This window comes from Etheostoma spectabile, chromosome 9, assembly GCF_008692095.1.
Source record: "Etheostoma spectabile isolate EspeVRDwgs_2016 chromosome 9, UIUC_Espe_1.0, whole genome shotgun sequence".
Classification (NCBI taxonomy): Eukaryota; Metazoa; Chordata; class Actinopteri; order Perciformes; family Percidae; genus Etheostoma; species Etheostoma spectabile.
The window spans coordinates 28,132,915-28,157,750 of NC_045741.1; the positions used below are offsets into that span (position 1 = coordinate 28,132,915).

The 24,836-nt window shown below is 41.7% G+C and overlaps 1 protein-coding gene across 1 annotated transcript; it reads right to left on the bottom strand.

The window, feature by feature from the left end:
• Positions 1-3,026: 3,026 nt before the first annotated feature.
• Positions 3,027-13,464, bottom strand: usp46 (ubiquitin specific peptidase 46). Its single transcript, XM_032526036.1, has 9 exons — positions 13,093-13,464; positions 9,581-9,661; positions 8,376-8,589; positions 6,000-6,238; positions 5,429-5,505; positions 5,245-5,328; positions 4,971-5,168; positions 3,864-3,942; positions 3,027-3,777 (listed from the first exon to the last, which is right to left on the bottom strand). The coding sequence occupies exons 1-9, from the start codon at positions 13,126-13,128 to the stop codon at positions 3,676-3,678; spliced, it is 1,110 nt and encodes a 369-aa protein (XP_032381927.1). The 5' UTR covers positions 13,129-13,464; the 3' UTR covers positions 3,027-3,675.
• Between the last annotated feature and the right edge of the window lie 11,372 nt (positions 13,465-24,836).

Consider the following 24,836-nt stretch of genomic DNA (forward strand, 5'->3'; position numbering starts at 1 on the left):
AACAAACACTCCAGCAAGTTAGTTGAAAGTCATTTTATTGAACAGAAGAAATAACTCTAAATGAGTGTGTTAAACTGTGGTTCTTCGTATTAAAGCATTGAAGCTCATCATTAATAAAGTGCACTTTCAGTTTAGATCTAGATGGAGACTCTGGATTCCTCTCCTCCTTCCCTCACACCGATCCCAGCTCTCCTAGGTAGAACACTATCACAGTAAGGTATATCTGACCAAGTGCAACGACTGAGCGTTCCAGTGAGGGCGAGTGCATAATTATTAGTGGAAGATCAGCGCGTTTGAGTCTCTTTTCGCTCACGCAGGTCTAAAAATGTGTCGGACCATTCCTGCTACTTGTTCTCTATCCTGGCTCAGTTTAACCCAGAAAAACCAACCATAATATGAAAAATCTGATTGAATATGTAATTGAATGATTGTAAAATAGCACAGTATTTCCTTTCATGTTATGGTCAGCGTTTGCCATGAGTGTCTTTACATTTTAAAGATCTTCACTTTAAAAAAATATTTGTCCTATTTCCAGAAGTGTTTCTCTACATAATATGTACAGCTGTATCTTTACAAAGAAAATAATGCTCTGTTAAAGACTGTTGCATGGTCGGTATCGACTCCAGTTTGGCACGTATTCCTCGTGACTTCACCCGGTAACAAACAAAATGGAAGAGACAGCAGAAACCACTGCATTCAAAACTCAGAGTTTCACTATTTTCACCTTAAATTCAGCCTTTTCTGAAGAGACAGACACAAAGCTGGCAAATGAATCCTATTCCTCCCTCTTATTTAGAGTGAGATGCATTTGAAATGGTATTTCTGCTGATGTGCAGCAAATAGGAATGGCATTCACATGAAAACACGTAGTTTGATGACACACTATTCCACAGGGCAGGAGCCAAAGAGAAAAAAAACATCTACAGCACAAGGGACATCATGTAAATCAACATTGAGGCTTAAATGGGACTCCTATGGGATTTAGGATTCCAATGTGCTACGTGTGACACGCACAATTTACAGCATCAAAGTCAGAGACAAACCAAGAGAAACCTACGTAGCTGTAGTTCAGCATGGGAATGAAAAGAGAAAGAAAAGAGAATGCTGGGTAAGGTTATAAGAACAAAATGGAGGAAAGAACGCCGAGCTAAGCTATCATCCTAGCAGGTAGTGTGCATTGCACGTGGTGAAGAGGGGGGGGGCCTTTACCTTGAAGATTACAACCACACGGCACTGGGGAAAGAAATCAGCTACTAAGAAACATCTACTATTATTAACATTTAACTGTACTTCATATTAGTGTCACTGGGAACTCCCACACTGGATACCTTCCTCTTGTTGCACTATTTTCACATTGGGCAGTTCAGGGTTGGGTCTCACTTGCATCATGTTAACATGTCTTATCTTATTTAATATGCAAACCTTTAACAATTAAAAATGTAACCGATATTCTTTTCAGCTGTCCTTTAAAGCTGGGATAGGCAGTTTTCTGGAAATGGGAAATAAAGGAAAACACCAGAATTTGAAAGTCCAGCCCTCCTCCTTCAGCCTGGCTGTCCCCCATGAGCATGGGCAAACAAACGCACAGACATACAGTAGCCTGTGCCAGTACTAGTCTTTCATTTCAATCCTCCCCATAGGAATTGTGATTTTGATGCCGTTATATAGTGGCAACCCTATGAGAGTAACTGCCGTTTACTTTGCAGACTTGTGGGTCTGTGAAGCCCTTTGAGATGACACACTGTGATTTGAGGCTCCAGCTAACTTCATGAATATGAACTTCCATGAGTTTTAGCAGAAGGCTAAACTATTAGCAACATTTTCTCACCATCTTCGAAATGCTTTGACAATATTCACATGCGTTTTGTTGTGTTTTTTTTATCATTATGGCTTGCTTTGCCGTGTAGATAGCTGTTGCCAATGCTGGAACTTTATCTGCAGGTTCTTCTGCCATTGAATCAGGCTTTCACCATCTGAAGTGCCGTGCACATGCACCTGCATGTGTAGAACAGCCACTAGGAACACCCTCTCTCTGAAATGACCAAAGTCTTTCGTCCCTGGCTAGGTTCATCTTAAGCCAGAAAACAAGGCCAATAGTAGGTGCACAAGTCTAGTTTTACCTCAGACCACTTGACTTGCAATATTAAAAGACTCTTGGAGAATCTTTGCCCAATGACGCAAAACAAACTGCCTACCCCAGCTTTAAGTTGTGTATTACATACACCGTGTCCTTCACACAGAGCTCAGACAAAAGGGTCTTAACATACAGTACAAAGCTCTCAAAAGAGCCATATCACACATTAACCTTCACTATCTACCAGTCTACACTACACATAACAGAAATAAATATGTTAAGTACAATAAATATGGGTTTTCTATCTGAATGAAACGTATAAAGATTCAGCTGATTGGAATGGAGATCCATCTGACAGAAACCAGCAGGATTTCCTTCTGTGTGTAGTGTTAGAGCACGTGGCTCGCTTGGATTAAGTGTTGATCGTATCTGATTGTCTGACGTGAGTTAAAGCAGACAGCGGCTCACGGGCGGGTTCTCCATGGGACAAACCACCTCTGTATGGTCAACAATTACAGCAGAAGTTAAGGTGGTTTATTTATTAGCTTGGGAGTAGGCCTGCACGTAAATTGTTATACAATTGCGATCTCGATTCAATTTAATTTTTAACAATTTTTTGTTTTTTTAAATGACTTTGACTGTCATTTAATTTTACGAGCCAACTGCATCACAAACGCTACTACTGTCTTCTGTGAGTTTTAAACTTAGACTGTATAAAATAGGTTTTAAAGTGTTCCCGAGCGCTGCAATGCTCTCACTTCTCTTCGAGTCACAGGATTGTGGTGATGCGCAATGTGCTATAGGTGCCAAATAAAATCTGTTTGGTAGTGCCAATTTGTTGTTTCTTCATGGTTCATGCGTGCAATAAACATAACACTTTGTGAAAACAAAAACCGTGGCAGAGAATCGTGATATAAATTCTAAGCTAAAACATTGTGATCGTGCAGGCCCACTTGTGAGTGCTCTCTAAATAGTGCTCAGATATTGCTTCTAAACCATCGAAAATGCATGAAATCTAGCCATTATACAGTGTTTGTCTCCAACTTGATTCTCTTCTCATGCATCTGCTAGGGACAGGAACATATCAACGGACTGAACAGTGATGGGGAAATAGCCCTAATGAAAGGAACTAAACAGGGGTGACGCATCATGGAAGAAGACCTTATATACATATAAATCATTTCAACAATTTCTGACAGCAGTCTGTGTTGCATCAGACTCTTCAACCCCACCTCGTATCTGGTGGAGAATCACATCTGCAGGCTCCTCCCACCAGTCTACACTGTGCGTGGGACTCCACAGACACCTTTTTTGTCATGCTGTTGAGCTTTTTTTTTTGCTTTCGTTTTTAAAGTGCAGTCCAGATGCAGGTGACTAAAAGGCAAGAAACAAGTTACATGGAGAGAAAGATGAAGCACAGCTAAAGCCAGAGGTCGGGGATGGGACAGAGGATTGGCACGAGGTCGGAACAGGATGGGATGGGGGATGGGAACAGGATGGGATGGAGATGGCAGGAGTCTGGGTCTGTTAGGCTGAAGGTAAAAAAAAAAAAAGGTCTTGTCCTATTTTAGTCTTCTGCTGTGTCCCTGATCCAGGTCCAGTCACTCCCTGGACTGGTAGAAGAGGATGTATCCTGACTCAGAGTTCTTGGAGATGTCTGAGGTAAGCCCGTAAAACTCCTCGATGGCCTGGGCATCGATTTTCTGCACAACACAAGCAAGATGCTGCTTACTGAAGGTAAAGAACAACAGTGAATGCACATGTACAGCAAAACAGTCAAGTGACGCACCTCCACAATGTCGTCGTCAAACAGCAGCCAGAAGCCGTGACTCTTCACGATGGTGATGTAATGGCCTCGGTTTGGGCCGCTGATGAAACAGAGGCAAACAGTGAGTCTCTGTTGTAAACACGCTGCAAACCCAAAACTCCCACACTGTACTACATCTGTCTCAGCTTCCTGCAGGAGCCGCTGAAGTCATGCGTGCAACAGAAATGCACAACACCGATGTTCATCGTCATTTAATTAGGATTTCAATAATTCGTAAATGTTTAAGAAAGATTCACAACATTTACATTTTGGGGGAATTTGCTTCACAATTTGCCCTAAAAGTGATTGTGATGTCACATTTATGTTAAAAGGTATTCTTCAACTTTCCAAGTGATTCTGAGACTCCGGCCAAGGTCCTCAACACTCACGCTGCTGTTTCTGAAGGAATAGTTTTTGAGAGACAGGCTTATTCGCTTTCTTGCCTAAAGTCTTGTCCCCACAGTGAGAATATTTCCAATGAACATGCTAATATTTTTCATTTCTAACGTGAACTGCTGTGTCTCGTATTTCATGGAAAAGTCCTCACACTTGGAGGACATTGGCTTCCAAACTAGTTGTGATTCCCTACGATCATCTTGTTCGTACACATCTTTAACTCATATTTATGGTAGGAGACTTCCACCCTTCAGCAGATGAATGTGTCAAACTCTGCATACACATCATCATCATTCTGCAGTGAAGCTCAAACAATCAACAATGAGTCAAACATGAGGACTTCACCGTACAGACACGAGTGGTATTGATCTTCTCATCTAATTCTTCGCAAGAAAGGGCACTTTCCCAAAATGCAAAACTATTGTCTTAATATTATATAGAATAAAGTGACGGGATCCAGCAAGAATCAATGAGCCCTATGTTACAGTCAGAGGACCACCAGCCAAAACATGTTTCTTATGGAGCTCATCTAATGTGAAGTCAGATCAGTGAGTCTGCAGAAGGTTGAGGGAATGAAAAGTTGAACCCTTACACTACGATATATCTTTACATAGCTAGTTGGTCATCAAGTGCCACCGCACTACAACTCGTATTAAGGTCTTTTATTGTGGACTGGTATTTGGCAGGCCGTACCTGCCGCAGTGAACCACCACAGCTACTAGATCGTACATGCGATCCAGGTTGACCGCATCCCCGGACGTGTTGAACAGACGAAGTTCTAGGGGGAACACCACCCGGTAGGACAGCTTGGTGTAGCGGTGCAGCTGCTCCATGTACTTGAACCTCTTCAGGTGTAGTGCCAGGATCATGGGAAGCTTCTTGACGCGCATCCTGCAGAAAAGCATACATGCTCAGAAACGTGTATGGTGACACATGACAGTGGTGTTGAGCTCAGGGCTTTACTGACCGTTTCTGTGCTTCCTGCTTGCTGCAGCATGCCTCACAGTAGTATTTGTATTCACTGCACAACGTCTCTGTGTTACTGAAGTCCCTGGAGGGGAGAGCACGCCACAGGACGGCTTGGTTATTCAATCTCATTCTCACCAAAGGGCCTTCTGACTAGGACTGAACGTGTAATAAATCAAGTCTACCTGAGGCAGTGTGTTATTGACGTGTTCTGCTCCACATCCACAGAAAGATCCAGAAAATCTTCATCTTTGCTGCTTACCTGTCAGAGAGAGAGAGAGAGAGAGAGAGACCATAACATAACTAAACTGGGGGTTTTCTCTGACTGAGCCAGTGACGATAGGCCTGCTGTGCTGTGACATAACACCCTGCCTGTCCACCCACCCACACCCACACCCACACACGTCTTTGAAATGCTGATTTGTACTGAGTAGCTTTTGTCTCTGCGCACTAGAGTGGCGTGGTGTCGGCAGGGGTAGTTCTGGGCAACCCCTCCCACTCCTCGCCCTCAAAATTATGAGGACAAAAGCCCCGGCCAGCCTTGACGTACAGTGGGTGGCCGGAAGCCCTCCGGGTGTGTTCAGCGCTTTGTCTTTTGTCTTGTTGCATCTCTACAAAAGGCTAATCCCTTTCCCAGACTTATGCAGGACAGATCTGTTTTTCCAGGGTGACACCGAGCCGGGGATGGTTAACAACGTTAAATATACTGCTCCCTAACAAACACTCAATGGGCGAATAAAGGTGAGCCACACGCACCGTTTCACAGTTGAGGCAGCGGGTCTCATTGGTCAGTGTGCCTTGGAAGATATCGTGAACCCATGTGGGCTCTGTCTTGTTCTCCGTCTCGGTCTCCGTGGTGACGGCAGTGCCATTGTTCTTGAGGCGCCCGTTCTGCTTTTCCTGCTTCTTCTCCTCCTGCAGGATGTCGGCCACCGTGTTCAGCAGGTAGTTGAGGAATTCGTGGGCATCCTGTTGCATGTAGTTGTCGAACAGATCTGTAGTAAGACGCAGAGATGAAGTAAGGGGAGATAACTCATAGAGGGGAAATGATTTGGATGTCCCAGGCAAGTGTTTTGGCCACTGATCTTGATTCCAGCCATTTCATAAGGATTATCTGAATTAAATATTTCTGTACATAGTAATTCTGCACACTTAGTTCTGCATGAGGCCTATATCAAAATCTGTCAAAGTTACTTTTTGTTAGACCGCTGAATAGCTTCGTGTCAAGCAACATATGGCCTAAATCACAGCTTCCCTTTAAGGAGAAAGTTTGACATTATGGAAAATACGCTTTTTTGCTTTGTGACAGAGTAAGATGAGAAGATCGATACTACTCTCATGGCACTGTTTAAGATAAGGCTACAGCCAGCGGCCGATTAGCTTAGCTTAGCATAAAGACTAGAAAGAAGCGGAAACAGTTAGCCTGGCTCTGTTGGGGAACAAAATGTACATAGCAGCACCTTTAAAGTAGAGATGGTCCACACAAAACGCCACAGAACTTCCTTTAATTATCCAGTTTGGCAGTCAGTCATAACAGAAAAAGAAAATAAACTATTTTAACGTAGATTTTCTTTAGAGGTTTATTACGTGGTATTGATCGGTGCATAAACTCCAGTACTTCCAGATACCAGTGATTTAGGCAGCATCGGAGGCGATGCTGATGCTGGTATCGGTATATCTCGAAACACTTTTTAACACGTGATATCTCGCTGGGATCAGTAACTTCCTGGAGTCTTTGCTGGTTGTCTAGCAACTACTCCCAGCCAAGTAACAGGCTCTTTAAGACATATTTTGCTGATTCATAACCTCCGGCGCTGTGTCATGGCAATGTGGGCAGTGTGTTTAGACTCCAGCACACAAAGCCCCGGGTAGCAGGGGTCTGATCAAATCCACCAGATGATGCGAAACGCGTCTGAGATCCGGCGGATAAAGGTAGACCTCCGCTGCCCAGAGCTCAGTGGCATCCACTGGCGCAAAGGAGGGAACACTTGCCCACACAAAGATGACTCCGAGCTGGTTCAAAATCTCCCAATTATCGTCCTTTGTTTCCTTGATTTTACATGTTGGTTTTTGTACGCAGTACATAAGCCAGATACAAGGTGTTAATTACTCGGCAGATTTTGTTACCTTAAGATAGAACTAGGCTAGCTCCCCCCTCCTCCTCGGTTCTAGTCTTTGGCCTGAGCTAAGCTAACTGGCTGCTTTAATGATTTGCTAATTGCTAATGACGTCTACAGTACTGCACATCATGTAAATAAAATCAAAAGGCTATATTGATTATAACAACATCCATACGCACTTCTGTTTTGACAGATATGTATGTGAAAGTTAAAAAATCTAACAAGTTAGGATTGGGGGATTGGAAGGTGGGGGTGGGGGGTGGGTAGCTGACCAAAGCTGGATCCCAACAGAGATTGCATTGTTCATTCACATAAAGAGCTTCCTCAATATGGACAGCAGAGAACAGTCGGTCTCTGTCAGCTCCACTATGTGAATGACCTTAGCTCCAACATGCACCTGCCCTTCACCTCCAGTATTCAGACTACACTACAGCCAGCACTGCAACTCACACACAATACAAAACCACACATCTCCACTCTCCGACTGTTTACATGTCTGTGGAGAAAACAAGAAGACTAAATAGAAAGGCTACTTTGGATGGCATGTAAAGTTCATGGAGACTTGGGCTGCAACTAACGATTCTTTTAAAATAATCATAAACAGGTCTATAAAATGTCAAAAAATTGTGAAAAATGTCAATCAGTGTTTTCCAAGATGACATCCTCAAATATCTGGTTTGTCAAGAAAAAAAAGAAAAAGAAAAAAAAGAAAAAAAAATCTCATTTTAGAAGCTGGAATCTGAGAATTTTGTACTTCTTTTTTGAAAAAAATGCCTGATTAATTGATTATCAAAATAGTTCTAGCGGGAGCCTTTGGATCACAGAATGCTGTGTGGACTAGCCAGACCCTCCTCCGCAGTGCTGTGGAGGAAGGTCTGGCAATGCGAGACTATGTCCACACAGACTTCTGTTGGCGGACTATGTGAAGAGTTTTGATAATGTGACTTCAGTTTGGACCAATGCATGTTAGCAATCCTACATGTCTTCCACTGAACCGGGACTGGGCTCTCACCATTCTCTTTCCGTAGGCGGGAGATGAACTTCTTGGGCGGGATGACGCCCACTTTCTTCTTCTGTGTGGCAATGGAGTGGAAGAGGTCAGCCAGGCATGTGAGCAGGTTCTCCTTCTTCTTCTGCTGGGCTTTGTAAGCCAACACATTCTCCCGGAAAGGCCGGCAGAAGTAGAGAGCCTGGAGCACCGAGTTACAGTAGCATGTGTTTCCAAACTGAGGAAGGGAGGGGCAGGGGCAAAGATGAGAACAGAAAAGGGGGGTTCAGTCCATTTATTAAGAGACTGATTGTTAATTGAGCTGGTGGAAGAATACAGATAAGGCCTGCATGATTAATCATTATAAAATCCCAATCTCGATTCACCCTGTTCACAATTTCATTTTTAAATAACTTAACAAAAAAAAAAAAAAAATCTATGTTTGGTACTGCCAATTTGTTTTGTTATGGTCAAAAAAATCATTGCAGAGAATTGTGATATCAATTCAACTCAATTCAAAGAAGCTTTATTAGCATGACTATAGTGACATACGGTATTGCCAAAGCTCATAAACAGGGAGACATTGATCACATTTACATCAACAACTTCAATTCTATCGATATCAATTCTAAGCAAAACAATCGTGATTCAGATTTTTCCCAGAATTGTGCAGGCCTAACACAGATGTGACCAATTGTTTTTATCCATCTGGCGGAGACAGCATCTGGGGGTGTTTATGTGATATGATATATTAAGAAAACAAAACATCCCTATATTGGCCAACAGTCTTACCTTTAGTGCTAGCTATTCAGCAGAGGACGTGACTCACCCGAGTCCCATGGCAGTGTGTTTTGAAAAATGACACCAGGGTTTCTTTGGCAGTGCCCTTTGTTAATGTATGAGAGAATTTAGTGATAGTCACTAGGGGTGTGCAAAAAATCAATTTGTATTTGAATAGAATTCCAAAAATCGATTCATAATTTATTTTATTGTATGTCTACTGCAATCACATGATAGAAACTGTATTGATCCAAGGGGAAATTCAAGGTCCCAGAAACTTACAGACTTCACACACAACATAGAACAGAACAGGGTGTTAAAATAACAAACAAATCCACATGAATAATATGGATATGAGCGCGCGCACACGCGCACACGCACACACGCACACACGCACACACGCAATCAGAATTGTGACATTTTCTGAATGGTACACCCCTAATACTCACATTGACCAATCCAAAGTAGTGTTCATTGATAGGAAATTGCTCCGGGCCGATGTCTTTCTCCAGAGCAGAGGCATTGGTGCCCTAAAAAAACACAGACTCAAAATATGAAACCTGACAATGTTGTTTTTTGTCAACATCATCTTATACAACACAGATCAGTCAGCTATTAGAGAGCCTCACTTGCTTTGTCTAGTCTTCAGGCAAATGAATATGGAAATGTTGTGTAGTGAAGGACTACTGAGAGTTTAAAGCTGTAGATAGAGATAAAGCCAAATGAGAGGCCTCTCTTTTGTGCAGTATAATTGACAAAATAATCCTTTCTGCCAAATGTCAATGCATCAACTTCCAGGAGAATGCCGTAGCTCGTCGTGAAGTCTTTTCTTGCCAGAAAAAAACCTATTACCCCTCCTATCAAAGTTGAAAAAGGATATGGTCTAAATAGACGCTCTAAAGTCAGGAGTATTTTGCACCTGATTGCAGAGGCAGACCACTTATCTCTTGTCAGAGCCTTTTCACCTGTCAGAGCTCAAAGCTTTTCCAAATGAACCACAGCTTTGTTGAGCGAACACAAGACAATTTAGTTCGGGGAAGGCTTTGACTTTCAATGACTGTCATTTCTCTCCCGTCAAAAGCAGACAGTGAATGCCTCTTTGTCCAACTGACCGCTTCCCGTCGGAGCTCAAGTCCAAGCACAGAACTGTACACGACATACAAACTGATTCTTCCCATGTGGGAAGTCTTAGAATGCAAACAGTGATCTTTATTATACACAACTTGAGAGAAAATAGTGGGCAAATTCCTGAAAGTCCATAAAAATACACACACAACACACCAAGTGAGAGAAAAATGAAACATCCATGCAACGGCTTCTGACACCTGATGCCACATTTTGACTTTGGAGCGCTATTATAAATAGCAGGTGGTGGCATCATTTATTTAAAAGAATAAAAGACGTATCCTTGATGGTCTCAAAGAAAACAATGCAGGCTTTGAGTACAGAACTGCAGAGCAGAAGAACCACAACACCCACAGACTTTGTATTATAAATAGTTATAGCTGCAAACCTTTAGTACAACGTTTCTCATTATGTGCTTTTAAATGTCTGGAAGTCCTTATCAACATATTGCCAGTAATTCATGTTGCAGTTTATGAATGGGGCTAGATTTGAGTAACGTTTTGAGAGAAACCCATTTCTTTTGAGAGAATTTTTTTTTTTCACACCGATAGCAAAAAATGCATATTTGAGAGTTTAAAAGAGTATTTTGAGAGAGATTTTTTTCCTCTCAGAAATTTTAAAATTTCAAATTAAGCTTTTTTTAAGTCTCAAATATTATAATTTTTTGCTATTGGTATTAAAACTTTTTCTCTCAACTATTTTTTTCTGTCATGAAATGCTTTTTTGCTATCAGTGTGATAACTTTTTCTCTCTGGCATTGTTTTCTTCTTCTCTCAGATCATTTATTTTCTCACATGTAAGAAAACAAAGAAACAAATCTAGCTCCATATTTATGAGCCTGCAGGCACATTTCAATCGATAACTAACTAAATGAGTTACGGATGGTTTTGTTTTACACATCGTTAGAGTTCTGTCAGCAATGAAAAACAGTTTATTGCATTAAACGTCAGTTTGATTATTTGTCTAATCTCATTTTTTATACATTTGCCACATTGTGATACATCAACATCAATAGCAAAGCTAGAGTTGATTGATTCATTCATACGGTATGTTGATCTTAAAAGGAGAATGACCGTCTCTCCAGGTTGGTTGGGTAAAACAATCCATTTGAAGACGCCACCTAAAGGCGCTCACACACAACCCGATTATAGACAGTCTGGCGAGGACGGTGACTCGAGTCTGTCCTTTGCCCAATTTGACTTGTTGAATCGGACTCAATGACCAATCTGATTGGTGGACTGCTAGCTCTCGACTAGCGAATCAGTGCACGAGAAAACCGGAGTGGACGACCCCTGTATCTCATTAATCGCCATCGTATTTCCTTCTGTTCAGCGAGGAATGACAACAACGATCCTCCTTGACCACTATCAACGTTCTCTGATGAAAACAATGAGTGACGACAGCATGCTGTTGTGTTTACGGCGTCTAGAGAGATGTTCCGTCATTTCCGCTTTGCATTTTTTGGGCGACAACACAGATTACGTATTACGTCTCGTGCACGCGCAGAATTCGCGTCGCTTCGGTGTGTTCCGATGCACTTTTTTTGACCGACTCGGAGAGAGGGGGGGGGGGGGGGGGGGGCGGTGATCCGACTGCCTTTTCTGCTGACGGTCGGCCGTCGGGTTGGTGTGTCAGAGCCCTTAGGCTGGGGGAAACTAATGAGGACAAAACACCAAACATATTCTCAAATCTCAAGATTTGAGGCGTTTCTTTGTCAAATAGTCATAAAGTGAATTTTACATAACATTGGGTTATTATAACTGGCATTGTTTCCCATTTCCTGACATTTTATAAACAATACAATTAATCAACACATAATAATTTGTATTTATAATTTAGGGGTAGATTACAATTTACACTCTGTTTTGTTAGTAATCACTACACACAGGCCTGAAAGACACATGCTCAGGACTCATGCACAAATGGAGAGTTGTCAGGGGTGTGTGTGGGGGGGGGGGGGCTGCCAGTACCGGACCAGCGCCTTGAGCGTTGGGGGGGGGGGGGGGGGGGGGGGGACGGTGCTCTGCTTCAGAGCACCTGGCAGTGCCAGGAGGTGAAGTGCATCTCTCCAGCTACCAATCCACACTCCGTACAGGGACTTGAACCAGCGACCCTCCGGTTGCCAACCCAACTCTATGGGCTGAGCTACTGCCACCCCGAATAATGAGAATAATAGGAAAATATTCAAATGGCTGTTGTGATTTCAACCATAATCACTCAGCCCTGCAAACCAAAGTAACGGTTAGTAAACCCTATCACATAATGTCTACCATTATCTTTAGCAGTGCCGTAACACTTGTTAAGAAGGTCTATTTTCACCAATGTGTCTGTAAAACTCATACAAATACGTAGAATAAAAAATATATAATAAATATATAAAGAGAAGTCTAAGTCTAGAAGTTGTTCTGCATGGGATGCAGTGTAACACCAGTTTATTGCAGACCAGCACTGCAGGCTTTTCACACATCCGGTGTCAATCAAAGGGAAGGCTCCCTGCAGTAGCACCACATCACGCAGTCACAACAAGCTGTCAAAAGCCGCGCGCTGCTTCATTCACCTGCCAATCACGTGTCGTCTGAACGCGCAATGTCACGCGACAAGGAAGAAGCAGTGTATAAAGGTCTAGGACATATTAATATGAAGGTTTAGCCTTTCTGACCACCGACATGTGACAATGTGGATAAGTAGAGACCACCGTTCAATTCACTGTGCATCCATCCCTGCAGTGTCTGTCTGTGGGTATGCACACACAACACACACACAACACACACAACACACACACACACACACACACACACACACACACACACACACACACACACAGCAAGATACTCACCATATTACAAATGGAGGCGATGTTTCTGACAGTCATTTAGTTCACAGTGTCCTCCTCGCCGCCATCTTTATAAAAGAAACCTTGATTTCGGAGCAAGGCGACGCTGAGAAATGAAGTTAATTCGCAGCCGCGGCTGGAGGCCAGACTGCAAACCTCAAGCGTCAGAAAGCAGGCAGAGAGACACGGAGCACCATGCAGCCAGCACGGAGCTGACAGTCCCACAGCACTCAGCGTCGACACGGCTTCATCTTTACGCACATCTCGAAACCACTACAGCGGGAAAGCGTCAACGCACGAGCGGATAGTGGACATACCAAGTTGCAGGCAGCAAGTTGTTAGCAACGACCGGGAAACAAGCGTGCTGTGTGAAGAAGCGACCTAGCCCCGCCCACATGAGACAAACTCAAGAGCTGATTGGTTCACATTGAATGAGTTTGATTGACAGGGTTATGGAGCCATATAGAAACCTGGATGGTCAAATTTAGGTGAACTGCAACCAATCAACAGCAAGTATTTGACGCAAAGCTGTGAGGAAGTTGTAGTTCAGATTTGGCATGAGTTTAAAGTTTTTTTCTTTAACTGTCTATGGTTCAAAGAGATTTTGTGGGGTCTATGTATAACTATGTTGTAATGAAAGAATCCCTAACAATGCACTGTAAAGTTATAAAGTCATCCTGTTATATTTAGTCATTGATTTATCCAATACAATTGATTGTTTTAAAGATAAACTGATTAATTTAGTACAGGGAATTTCCACAGTGTGGTATCAATAAAGTCTTATCTTATCTCATTTCATTTATAAAATGTCAGTAAATATGTTAAAATACCACTCACCTGGAGTTAGTGTGGTCTACAAATTGGCTGTTTTTGATTTGAGAATATAGAAGTTGTATTTTGCTGTATAAAGCTCAAATAATGCATTGGCTATTAAAGTTGTTCATAGTTATTTTTTCTATCAATTGTCAGCAGTAAGCAATAAGAACACAATTAGTTAATTCAGTTAAAGGGCACTTGCATACAGATAAAATAAATAAATAAAATGAAAGCATCAGAGGCAGAGCTACGCGACTTTTAGTCCCTATAGCTTTCAAACCCGGGGTCCTACACTTCCCATAATGCAACTCTCCCTGCCTGATAAACACTCACGTCTTTTACTGTAAACTCTTGGTTGCCAGTTTGTCGTATCTAAACATCATCAGGGTGACATCATCAGAAATCTAAAGCCGACTACTTATGTTTTACTTACTCCAAAAATTAAAAATAAAATCTGTGGATTAGCCCTTTAATCATTAGAGACAATCCTTCAACACACTCAACATACTGTTGGGCAGTTATTGTCATTCTTGACATGTTGCAGACTGAAGAACTGATCATTTCAATTGCAGGTATTCATTGTCTGGCCATAAGGAAAAGCTAAGTGTCCCCTCCGTAGAGCTCTGCAGGGGCCCCGGGGCCCTCAGGGCTCTCTCATTCATCACCCGCTTTGTTCGTGCTTTCACAACAACCTCTTGGCAATTATCTACTGCATTTGCATGTGAACAATGAGAAAGGAAAACAACAAATCATCATGATTACCGCACTTCAAAAGGAATGGGAAAGGACAGAGGAATAAAAGTATTCACAGAAAAAACAAGTCCCAGAACAACAGGGTTGCCAGTTTGAGAGAGTTCCATTGTTGATCAGTTTGATGTGTCCGACGGGTTTTATTGAGAAAAACTTGACATGCTTGTGATTGGCAGGGAAACAATTACATGTAGCTTGTTGGCTCCTAATACAAAAGTATCGGATGTATTTAACTGTATCAAGACACATGAAAAGACATCAAATACAACCGAGGATAAAAACACAATAAAGTCCTGGACTTATTTCCATTGTGGTCCTCTTCTTCTATTTCATTCCAGTTTGCATTAAAGGGATTTTGGGGTCACTCTGGATACAGCTGGCCTTTTCCTGACTCATACTGCTTTTGTTTGCCATTACGTGATATGTGGATACAGATACTGTGCTCACTGTAAAAACTAAGATTTCAAATTCTCATCCTGCAACCAAAATAGGCATGAAAACAACTCCAGCTCTCCATGTGGTGATCTAGTCCCAGCCTGGTGGACCAGATAACATCTGTTTTATCTTTATTTCAGGCTGTGCAGGTCAGCCTGTGTGTTGACACAGGGCTTCAGATGAACAGAGAAGGTGGTTTATTTGGAGATATGATCTCTGTCATCCAGTATGTGGTGGTCTCTACATGTTTGGAAGAAGCTGACAGGACTTTTGTAGCCACAGCGTGTTTTTCGTCAGCCAACAGGTGAACCTCGGAGGACCTTCTCTGGCTGCTGGCGGAGATCAGAAGTAAGGGGGAATGTGTGGACTCACACACACACACACACACACACACACACACACACACACACACACACACACACACACACACACACACACACACACACACACACACACACACACACACACACACACACACACACACTACTGAGTTCAGCAAATGTGGATGGCTGCACTAATATGCAGAGATGGAAAAAGTACTCACTTCCCGTACTCAAGTAGAAGTGTAGATAATTGTGCTGAAAAATACTCTGGCAAAAGTAGAAGTACTGATTTAACTTCTTTACTCAAGTAAAAGTAACAAAGTAGAGGCTTGGAAATTTACTTAAAGTATAAAAGTAAAAGTAGCCCTAGAGAGCACGCTGAGGAACTACAGTGGACATGGAGAAAAGGCTCTTTATATGCCAATGGCTACATTTTAAATGGCTGTGTGCCATTATATCCAATCAACAGCCAGGTGTAACCTAGGTAACAGGTAAGTAACGAGCCAATTTTGTAAAATGTACGGAGTAGAAAGTACAGATATTTGTGTTAAAATGTAAGGAGTAAAGGTAAAAAGTCGCCAAAAAAAAAAATAGTTAAGTAAAGTAAAAATATCTGAAAAATCTACTTGAGTACAGTGACGAAGTATTTGTACTTCGTTCCTTCCCATCTCTGCTGATGTGTCATTCAGCTGCTACAAAGACAGGCGAATGAATTATGCATCATTCCCGTACCTCCAGTTTAGAATGGGATCCACTGCAACCTGGTGACCTTTGCAACAGGTTTGGAACCGTCTACTTTTTCAAAGTAGTTAGAAAATCTAATCTATGGCTCCCAGACTGAGCTCCAGACCAACTGGATGAATCTGAACCAAGATTCATCACAAAAAAAACTTAAATTTCAGTAGTTGGATAAGTCAAAAGTTCAATATGTGATGACAAGTCTTCACAATGTAGTGTGTTCATGGCTTTACAAAGCCAAAACTATCAACACTGAAAGAAACTGAAAGGCTGGTGTATTTTTGTTACATCATAAAAAGATTTTTAAAAAATCCTAATCTTTAAAATACAAAGAAAGAACCAGATTTATGTCAATTTGAAGCCAACAAATGTTAAAATAAAACTGCGCGAGGGATTGTGTCGTGACGGCTGCAAAGAGAAAATAAATCACAGCTCAGATCTTTGTTAAACACATTTGACATATTTGGTTTTTTCACTTTAGACCGTTTACTTTGACAATTCATTATTATTTGAAGTGAAAAATCAATGCAATGCATGTTTCAACTTTTTTTTTTTTTTAACTTACTTTTTGTATTCACTTTAGATGCTGACAGTTAGACTGATGATGTGACACTGTTGCCAGAGGTTCAGTTGATGTGAGTGTGACCCCAACATTAGTATTTTATCTGCAGGTTGCGACAGTCTGTGAAGTTACTGGTTGCTTTTATAAAAAAATAAGCATGTCCGTGTCTGTTTTCTGCCAGACAATTCAAAGGGAGAGGCAGGTTCTGGAGTGCGTGTGTGCCTAACTTTTGAATTGTGTGTCTTTTGTGAATGGCGGGAAGAAGGTGAGGTCTCTTGGCACAAAAGTCATGGTTGGACCTTGAGCTGAAATTATTGGCAACATCTTGGTACATAAATATAATAGGACTGTGGGATAAAATGTATTCGATTAAAAACTCTGTAAAGGGGCACATGGGTCTAAAAGACTGAATCTAAAGGTTGCCTGTATGCTTGTTTAGCGTTATGTCACTACTCATCATCCGTCAGCCTAGTCATTCATAACATCCCTTCAGTATTCCTGTAGCTTTCATGCACACACACACACACACACACACACACACACACACACACACATATTTGTATACATATACAGTGGGACTCAAAAGTTTGGGCACCCCAGGTAAAAAATTGCATTAACGTGCATAAAGAAGCCAAGAAAAGATTAAAAAATCTCCACAAGGCATCAAATGACAGATTAGACATTCGTGTACTATGTTCCAAAAAGTTAGATTTTATTTCCATCATTTACACTTTCAAAATAACAGAAAACAAAAAAATGGCGTCTGCAAAAGTTTGGGCACCATGCAGAGTTAATAACTTGTGCTAAAATCTAACTTTTTGTAACATATTATACGAATGTCTAATCTGTCATTTGATGCCTTTTGGAGATTTTTCCCTCATTTCTTGCCTTCTTTATGTACAGTAATACACGTTTTTACCTGGGGTGCCCAAACTTTTGAGCCCCACTGTATCCTATGCTACGGAGATTTATATACTATAGCTACATCATTCTATAAAACTGTGCCATTTACTTCACAAACATTACTGGTGATAATAATCAATCACTCAATCAATCAATTTGTCCTTTGTTACCTACGTGTCTGTGTACTGAGTTTGAAAGGTGGCAGAGGGTAACATATGATCTTTGTCTTGCCGGCATGAGCTCTCCTTGTTGTGTAGAGGAAAGTTTGCCACGATCCTTAGGTCTAAATAACGTTATGACTTCCTGGGGAACAGGAAGTGCCCCGGGATTTTGTGTAGTTATTTTATTAGTCGTCAATGCATGTAGTGGTTTTGTGAAATGTTAGTGTTGTTGTAGAGGGAGCAGGACGTACGTCTGTTGGACCCTCAGAGTAGTGACTTGATTTAAGCTCAATTAGTGAACAGTTGTTTATTTAAATTATGTGACTCCCAAGTCAATTAACTTTATTTTCTTGAAAGTTTAAATTGTAAATTGACTGTTCTCATATGGAGCTTTTCTACGCAACCATTCACCATTCACACACATTCATACACTTTTGTTCCATCATTTTGTTAATTTTTGTGTCACTATTTTGCCTCTGTGGCCTTACTAAAAATCCCATCTTTACAACTTCATCTCTGGCTCGTTCTGAGTGTTTTCCAACACTGTCCAATCAGACGAGGCCTCGTGTTAGAGTTAGTATTCTGGTTAGGCAATATTCCTCCCCCTGCACTCATGGGGCTCCCCGGACACTAAAACCTTATAAAATAAACATAGTCTGTGTTTTTCTGAGAAGCTAAAGAGAAAACAACAAAATCTTGGCCAGAACTGAGAGAACAGGAAATGAGGGAATTATTAGTTGCACACACCAGCTTTGTCACGCTTATTGGCTGAACGCTGTTCCAAACAGACCTAGTTTACATGTACGGGACCTCTGCTTCTGTAAACAGGGGAACAAGGCATGCTGGGTACTGGCACTCGGTGCTCTGTTGATGAGAAACAGGCTCACAGCTATATTGACCTATTGGCATGCTGGGCAACTGCTCCGTGTCATCGGTACTGCCAGGAACACAGAGTTGATATGAGGAAAGGTACAGTACATTTGGGATGCACTCAAATGTTCTAAGTGACACAAGTGAACACACTAATACCCATCTTCGTGATTGATAATTCTATTTTGTTTTTGTTTTTAAAGAGAAGTCGGTTCATCGCTTAGTGTGTAAATAGGTCATAAGATACAAAGCCTATCAATAATATTTTTAAACCCCCCTTGGTTACAACATACAGTACATCATGATTCATTAAATGTGGCGTTTTTGACACTGATCAACAAAAACCTATTAAAGTAAAAACAGACCCCCACATATGATATATTATACTCATTCATTATTATACTATAAAATACTTGCATGAATAAGTATCCCCCCAAGTAAGTTTTTCGTAGATGCACGAAATGTTTTTTTAAACTTATAAAATAAAATGTAAAAAAGCAATCACAGCCTTGAGTAGTGACTGTTACATATGACTGGGAATGTTATATTTTCCCAACAGTAAGGATAGGCCTTCATCAGCTGGACATTTTTCCACAGTCTTCTCTAGAAAACTGCTCAAGCTGTATGGGGGGGGGGTCGTGCAACCTGACGCAGCCTTAGAATCCTCTTTGATTCAATGTTGTATGACAAAAACAAGATGGAAACTTCCAAAAAGCAATATTTTCACATGCACTGTGGTAAATAATAATGCAAAATGCTATTTACCAGAGCCCAGAGGGATGTTTTTAACGTTCTTGTTTGTTCAACCGACGGTCAAAATCAGTTTACAACGATGTAAAAGAGAGAAACAGAGAAAATCCTCCCATTTGAGAAAGTGGAACCAGTTAATGTTTGACTTTTATGCTCAAGAAATGACTTAATTGATTATCAAAATTGTTTTTTTTGTAGTATGTGTGCGTGGATGTCATACATGTCACATGTCTGTGTGCCTCTGTATGCGTGTTGTGTATAAGCTATTGGACACCTTAATTTCCTTCAGGATAAATAAAGTATCTATCTATCTATCTATCTATCTATCTATCTATCTATCTATCTATCTATCTATCTATCTATCTAACTAACTATCTATCTGGCTAAAGCATAATGTACATGTACTATTTTTTCACCTAACGTCCATGCTAGCTATATGTTTATGTTTGCTTATCTCTGTTAGCTTGCTGTCCTCGTTTTAGCTGTACTGTATGTATTCTGTATGTGTATTTTGTGTGTTCCCAGTCTAATTCCTTGTGTCCAAATTTGGCTAGTAAAGCTGTTTGTGATTCTATACAGTTCCAAAATCAAAAAAAATCACATTTCACAGTTACAGTCCTTAAAACATCCACACACATCCACAAATCTTCATTCTGCACGATCCTGCAGAGTCCACCCCAACTATCCCAAACATACACCTGTTCTGCTCCACAACCACTTTCAGTCAGAGAGACAGCAACAGGGGCACAATGACTGAGATTGTTCTCATTGCACAAAGCCGGGAGCAGAAGAGTTCACTGTGACCATCTAAAACAGGCAGCCCTGTCTCTGTACAAGTGCTTGTATAATAAATGTGTGCATTTCGGTGAGTGCAGTCATGTGTCTTTCAAAACTGCTGTATAGCACCAAATGGATTGGGGTCACATGTGATGTTTATGCAACATTCACTGAACCATGTATCTAAACAATCAGGTTTATGAGGAAGTCAGTGTCGGTGGATAATAGTGGCAGTCAGGCTATTTAAAGTACCGGTCTATTTTTTATGATCATTCACTCAAGGACAGTAACTGTCAGGGCACAGTAACTTAATTTAGAACTAGAGAATCTAATAAAACATGAGAGAAACAGATATTGTGCTACGGACCTATTAGCACAGGCCTAAAATGGGTAGTGTATCAAAAATCTGTACGTGCACACATGCTCATATACCATGTACCCTGCATATTTTCCTCATCTTTACAGCAGCTCCAGATTCCTGGGCTGCCCTTCTCCTTCTCTGGTGGCTCACCAGCATCTTATCCTAATCACGGTTAATAACAATAGATCTCTTTGTATAGCTAGATGTCTACAGTGAGCTGGGATGGCTGCAGAAAGCACTGGACCTTGACCCACTTTCCAGTCCTGTGAACCGCATTAATTCACTCTGCCAGGTGCGTGGAGACAGACGACTGTGGAGACAGCTCAGGCTAAAGCTAAACAGGGTATAGTCATACTCATTACTCATTGAAACTCAACAGCAAAGATAATCAGAAATCGAAGATGAGACCTTTCCATTCCATTGTTTTTGTGAGCGTCTTCAATTTGCGCATTGCATTTGTTCTTTTCCACCAGGTGTTGAGCTCCTCTCTGACGCAGCTGCATTTTTTTCTAGTCTGCTAAGTGAAAATATTCTTTTGAAAAGAATCACCACGCTCACCTTGAATTTCTTTTGTGAGTCAAACCAGTGGAATCTGCCACAGAAGAGAGGACTAGCTGCACTAAAATTAATTCATGCAGGCCCCATCTTTCAGTGAATATAAAGTGCAGGTTCACCTTGAATTGAACTTCATCAGTTTTCAGCAGTTGTTTTTTTAGTCAGTGTGCAGCTATACTTCTGAGGACATTTCCCAGGTCCCCAAAAGCGTAGATGCACAGTGAGCTCTCCCCGCTTTCATGTTGCTCTCCAGGGTTAAATCATTCTGTGGAGATGTCAGCGATGTGTCATTATGGATCCAACTGCAGTACTGTGGTTGAGGTTGGGCCCCAACCTAGAGCAGTTGAGGTAAGGAGTCTATCTCGACGATTCATTTAAGGGATTGCTCCGGTGCCACTGGAAGATGTAAATGAAAATGGATTGGTCTTATGTAGCGCTTTTCCAGTCTTAATGACTACTCAAAGCGCTTTTCCACAGTGCAGGAACCATTCACCATTCACACACATTCATACACTGTGGCCAAGGCTGCCGTACAAGGTGCCACTTGCTCTTGCACCTTATGACTTCATAGGGGGCAAGATTTGAGATTGGCTCATCTCAGATTTCATTTTCTCAAAGGCAGAGCAGGATGCCCAGGGCTCGGTATACACCTATCACCATTTCTGGCCACTGGGGGGCCATGGGCAGGCTGGGGAAACGCATATTAATGTTAAAAAAAACTCATAAAGTGAAATTTTCATGCCATGGGACCTTTAATAAAAGTGTGTTGGACATCTTGGTTCACGCTGGTCACAGGCTTGCACTGTTACACACAGCTACAGAAGTTAGCACGCAATAGCTTGGAGGGTTTTACTATATTGTGTGAACGTTGTTGTCACCCTGAACGTCCAGCCAAACCCCGTTCAAAAATGTAGCAGTTCAATCGATCGTTTCTTAAAAATCTATAGCAAGAAAAACGTATTGAACAGCCATATAAACTAAAAAAATTATGAATCGGGAACCGCCTTACCTGTGATTTGTGAAGCATCAGAGACAGCTATCTCTATATTTGTTAAGTGGTCTGATGAAGGAGGAGGTGGGGGGGTGGGGGGTGGGGGGTCGAGTGGCAGTAGCTGGTTCAAGTCCAAATACAGACCAAAGTATGGTGGTGGACTGGTAGCTGGAGAGGTGCCAGTTCCAGGGAGCCAGGGAGTCATCCCAAAAGGATCAATAAAAAGAAGTCTAAGTCTAAGTCTAAGTTCACCTCCTGGGCACTGCCAAGGTGCCCTTAAGCAAGGCACTGTACCCCCCCCCCCAACCACTCAGGGCGCTGGTCCAGCTGGCAGCCCACTCACTCTGACATCTCTCCATTTGTGCATGATCAAGTCCTGAGCATGTGTGTGCTTTATAGTGAAAAAAGACATGGAAATCTCCCTTTTTACAATTTGGGTTCCTTTGGGTTAGGTTAAATAAGGTGGAACATGGCATATCAGGACGGAAGCTGAGAAAACCAACAAAAGAACCTTTTCACCAGTGAGCAGCCCCGCTGTGTGTAGTGATTACTAACAGAGTGTAAATCTGATGATTTACACTATTAATCCCCATAAATGCTTATGAATAAATGATAAATTACTCCCTTTTTCAGGCTGTCTGACGCACGTATTTTTCTTTTTTCATTGTACAATTTTCACGTCCAGCACAGTCTGTACCCTTCAGGGACACTGACACATTTTTCATAATTGTTCCTAACAGCTGGCCCCATCTGTGTCTTTTTCTTCTTACTCTGTGGTAAGCTAATGGCCCAGCGACACCGCAACTCCTCCCTGCAGCAGACATAATGTGCTTCTGAAAGACGTTGGCAGAGTGTGCACTTGACCAGCATCCAAGTATCGCCTGGGGAGGCATGAACCATCAGGGTCACCTGCAGTCAACTCCAGCACAGAGGCAATGGGATGATCACATCAAGGAGAACAGCACGCAACGCACTCAACCAATGATGCTTAAACACACCACATAACATGTGTAGGACTTTAGCAATGTCCACAAAATCCCGTCTTCAGTTACGTCTTTCAATTTAGAAAAACGCTGTATAGTAAGAGTTAACAAAACATTTCACTGCCATCACACTTTGCATTTCCGCTAACGCACAACACCCAGCATCTGTATTCTTACACGCTCTCTGTCTTTAAAGCGCCCTCCCAAAGGCTAGACGCTGCGGAGGAGGTGGCCTTGAGATGCTGGGAGATTCGCCTCATCTGCCTCTGAATCAGACACACACATTCTTTGAGCAATGTCTGTGGCGCTGCATAATTTGCCAAAGCACGGGTGTCTTTGTGAGTGTGTATCTGCATGTGAATATAAATGTGTGGGTCATTCAATCATGACGGAATCATATTCTCACAATGAACGTGTTGGAGGACCTCTTTCCTGAGTCTGTCTGCATGTGCCGGGTCAAAGGGCTGGGAGGACAGTTGTAGTGTGTGTGTTTAATAGGAAGGAAAGTAGAATAAAACATGAACCACTATAACGTGAGCACAGAAATGAAACACACATGAAAAAGTAGAGGTCAATTCCAGTCAATAACCGACAGACTTGACAGAAAAGCATCAGTGATTGAGTGTGAATCTCAGGAACGCCTTTTCCCATCAGTGAGTGCACATCAGGGCACTCACCCGATAATAAGGAAACAAGAATGCATCAAAGGATTAATGAGCTCTATGCCCTATGAAGGATCACCTCGGGCTTTATCTCTTTTTTTTTACGCTAATGCTATAAAGAGCAGGAAGATATTAACATTTCACAGCGGGGCTGCTCACTGGTGAAAAGGTTCTTTTGTTGGTTTTCTCAGCTACCGTCCTGATGTGCCATGTTCCACCTTATTTAACCTAACCCAAAGGAACCCCTATTGTAAAAAGTGAGATTTCCATGTCTTTTTTTAATACTATAAAGAAGGTCGATGCAGGTATATAAATACTGTAAAAGTATCAAAATGCTCAATCCACAGAGAAATGCACACAGCCTGTTTTCAGAAACTATTCCTTTAAAAGAGCCATCTGGACTTTACAGTTGTGATGTCACCACTAATATATACATATTGTCACCTTCCTAGAATAATGGCCTATGCCATTTTTTGACAAAAATATGTCAAGCGTCTGACTCAGTTTTTTGTGTTTTTTGAAAAACCTGAAAATCAACTTTTATAACCATTATTTTAGGAAGATATACAGGTGGAACGTGCCACTCCCCTGCTGTTACAGTCATTCCCCGGCTGCAATGATGACACAGCGACACGAGCGCAGATGCAATGAGCGACTTTGAGTCTGCGAAAAGCTCTATGTAAATTCCATGTATTATCAATATTATTATTATTATTAGATGCCCGAAGACACCTGAAAACGCTAACCAATCAAAACAGAGGGGGATTTTTTTAAGAAGGGAAACTTAAAGAGACAGGCGCTACAACAGGGACAGGCGTTTCAGACAGGTATATTCAGACAGGAGAAGAAATAATGTTTTTTTTAACATGAAAGCAGGTAAACATGTTCTATTTGAAACTCAAAATACAAGTATAATAATAATTGTATTGATCCCCAGTGGGGAAATCACAATTTACACTCTGTTTTGTTAGTAATCACTACACACAGGCCGGAAATACACACACATGTTCAGGACCTATTCATGCACAAATGGAGAGATGTCAGAGAGGGGGGGCTGCCAGCTGGACCAGCACCCTGAGCAGTCGGGGGGGTACAGTGCCTTGCTCAAGG

Bases quoted from the DNA above. Each gene is read 5' to 3' on its own strand.
- usp46 (XM_032526036.1), bottom strand. From the start codon at position 13,128: ATGACTGTCAGAAACATCGCCTCCATTTGTAATATG. The intron at 8,590-9,580 runs GTGAGTATTAGG...TCCCTTCCTCAG, and splicing joins ACTACTTTGGATTGGTCAAT to TTTGGAAACACATGCTACTG. The intron at 3,943-4,970 runs GTACGGCCTGCC...CTGTTTCATCAG, and splicing joins GTGGTGGTTCACTGCGGCAG to CGGCCCAAACCGAGGCCATT.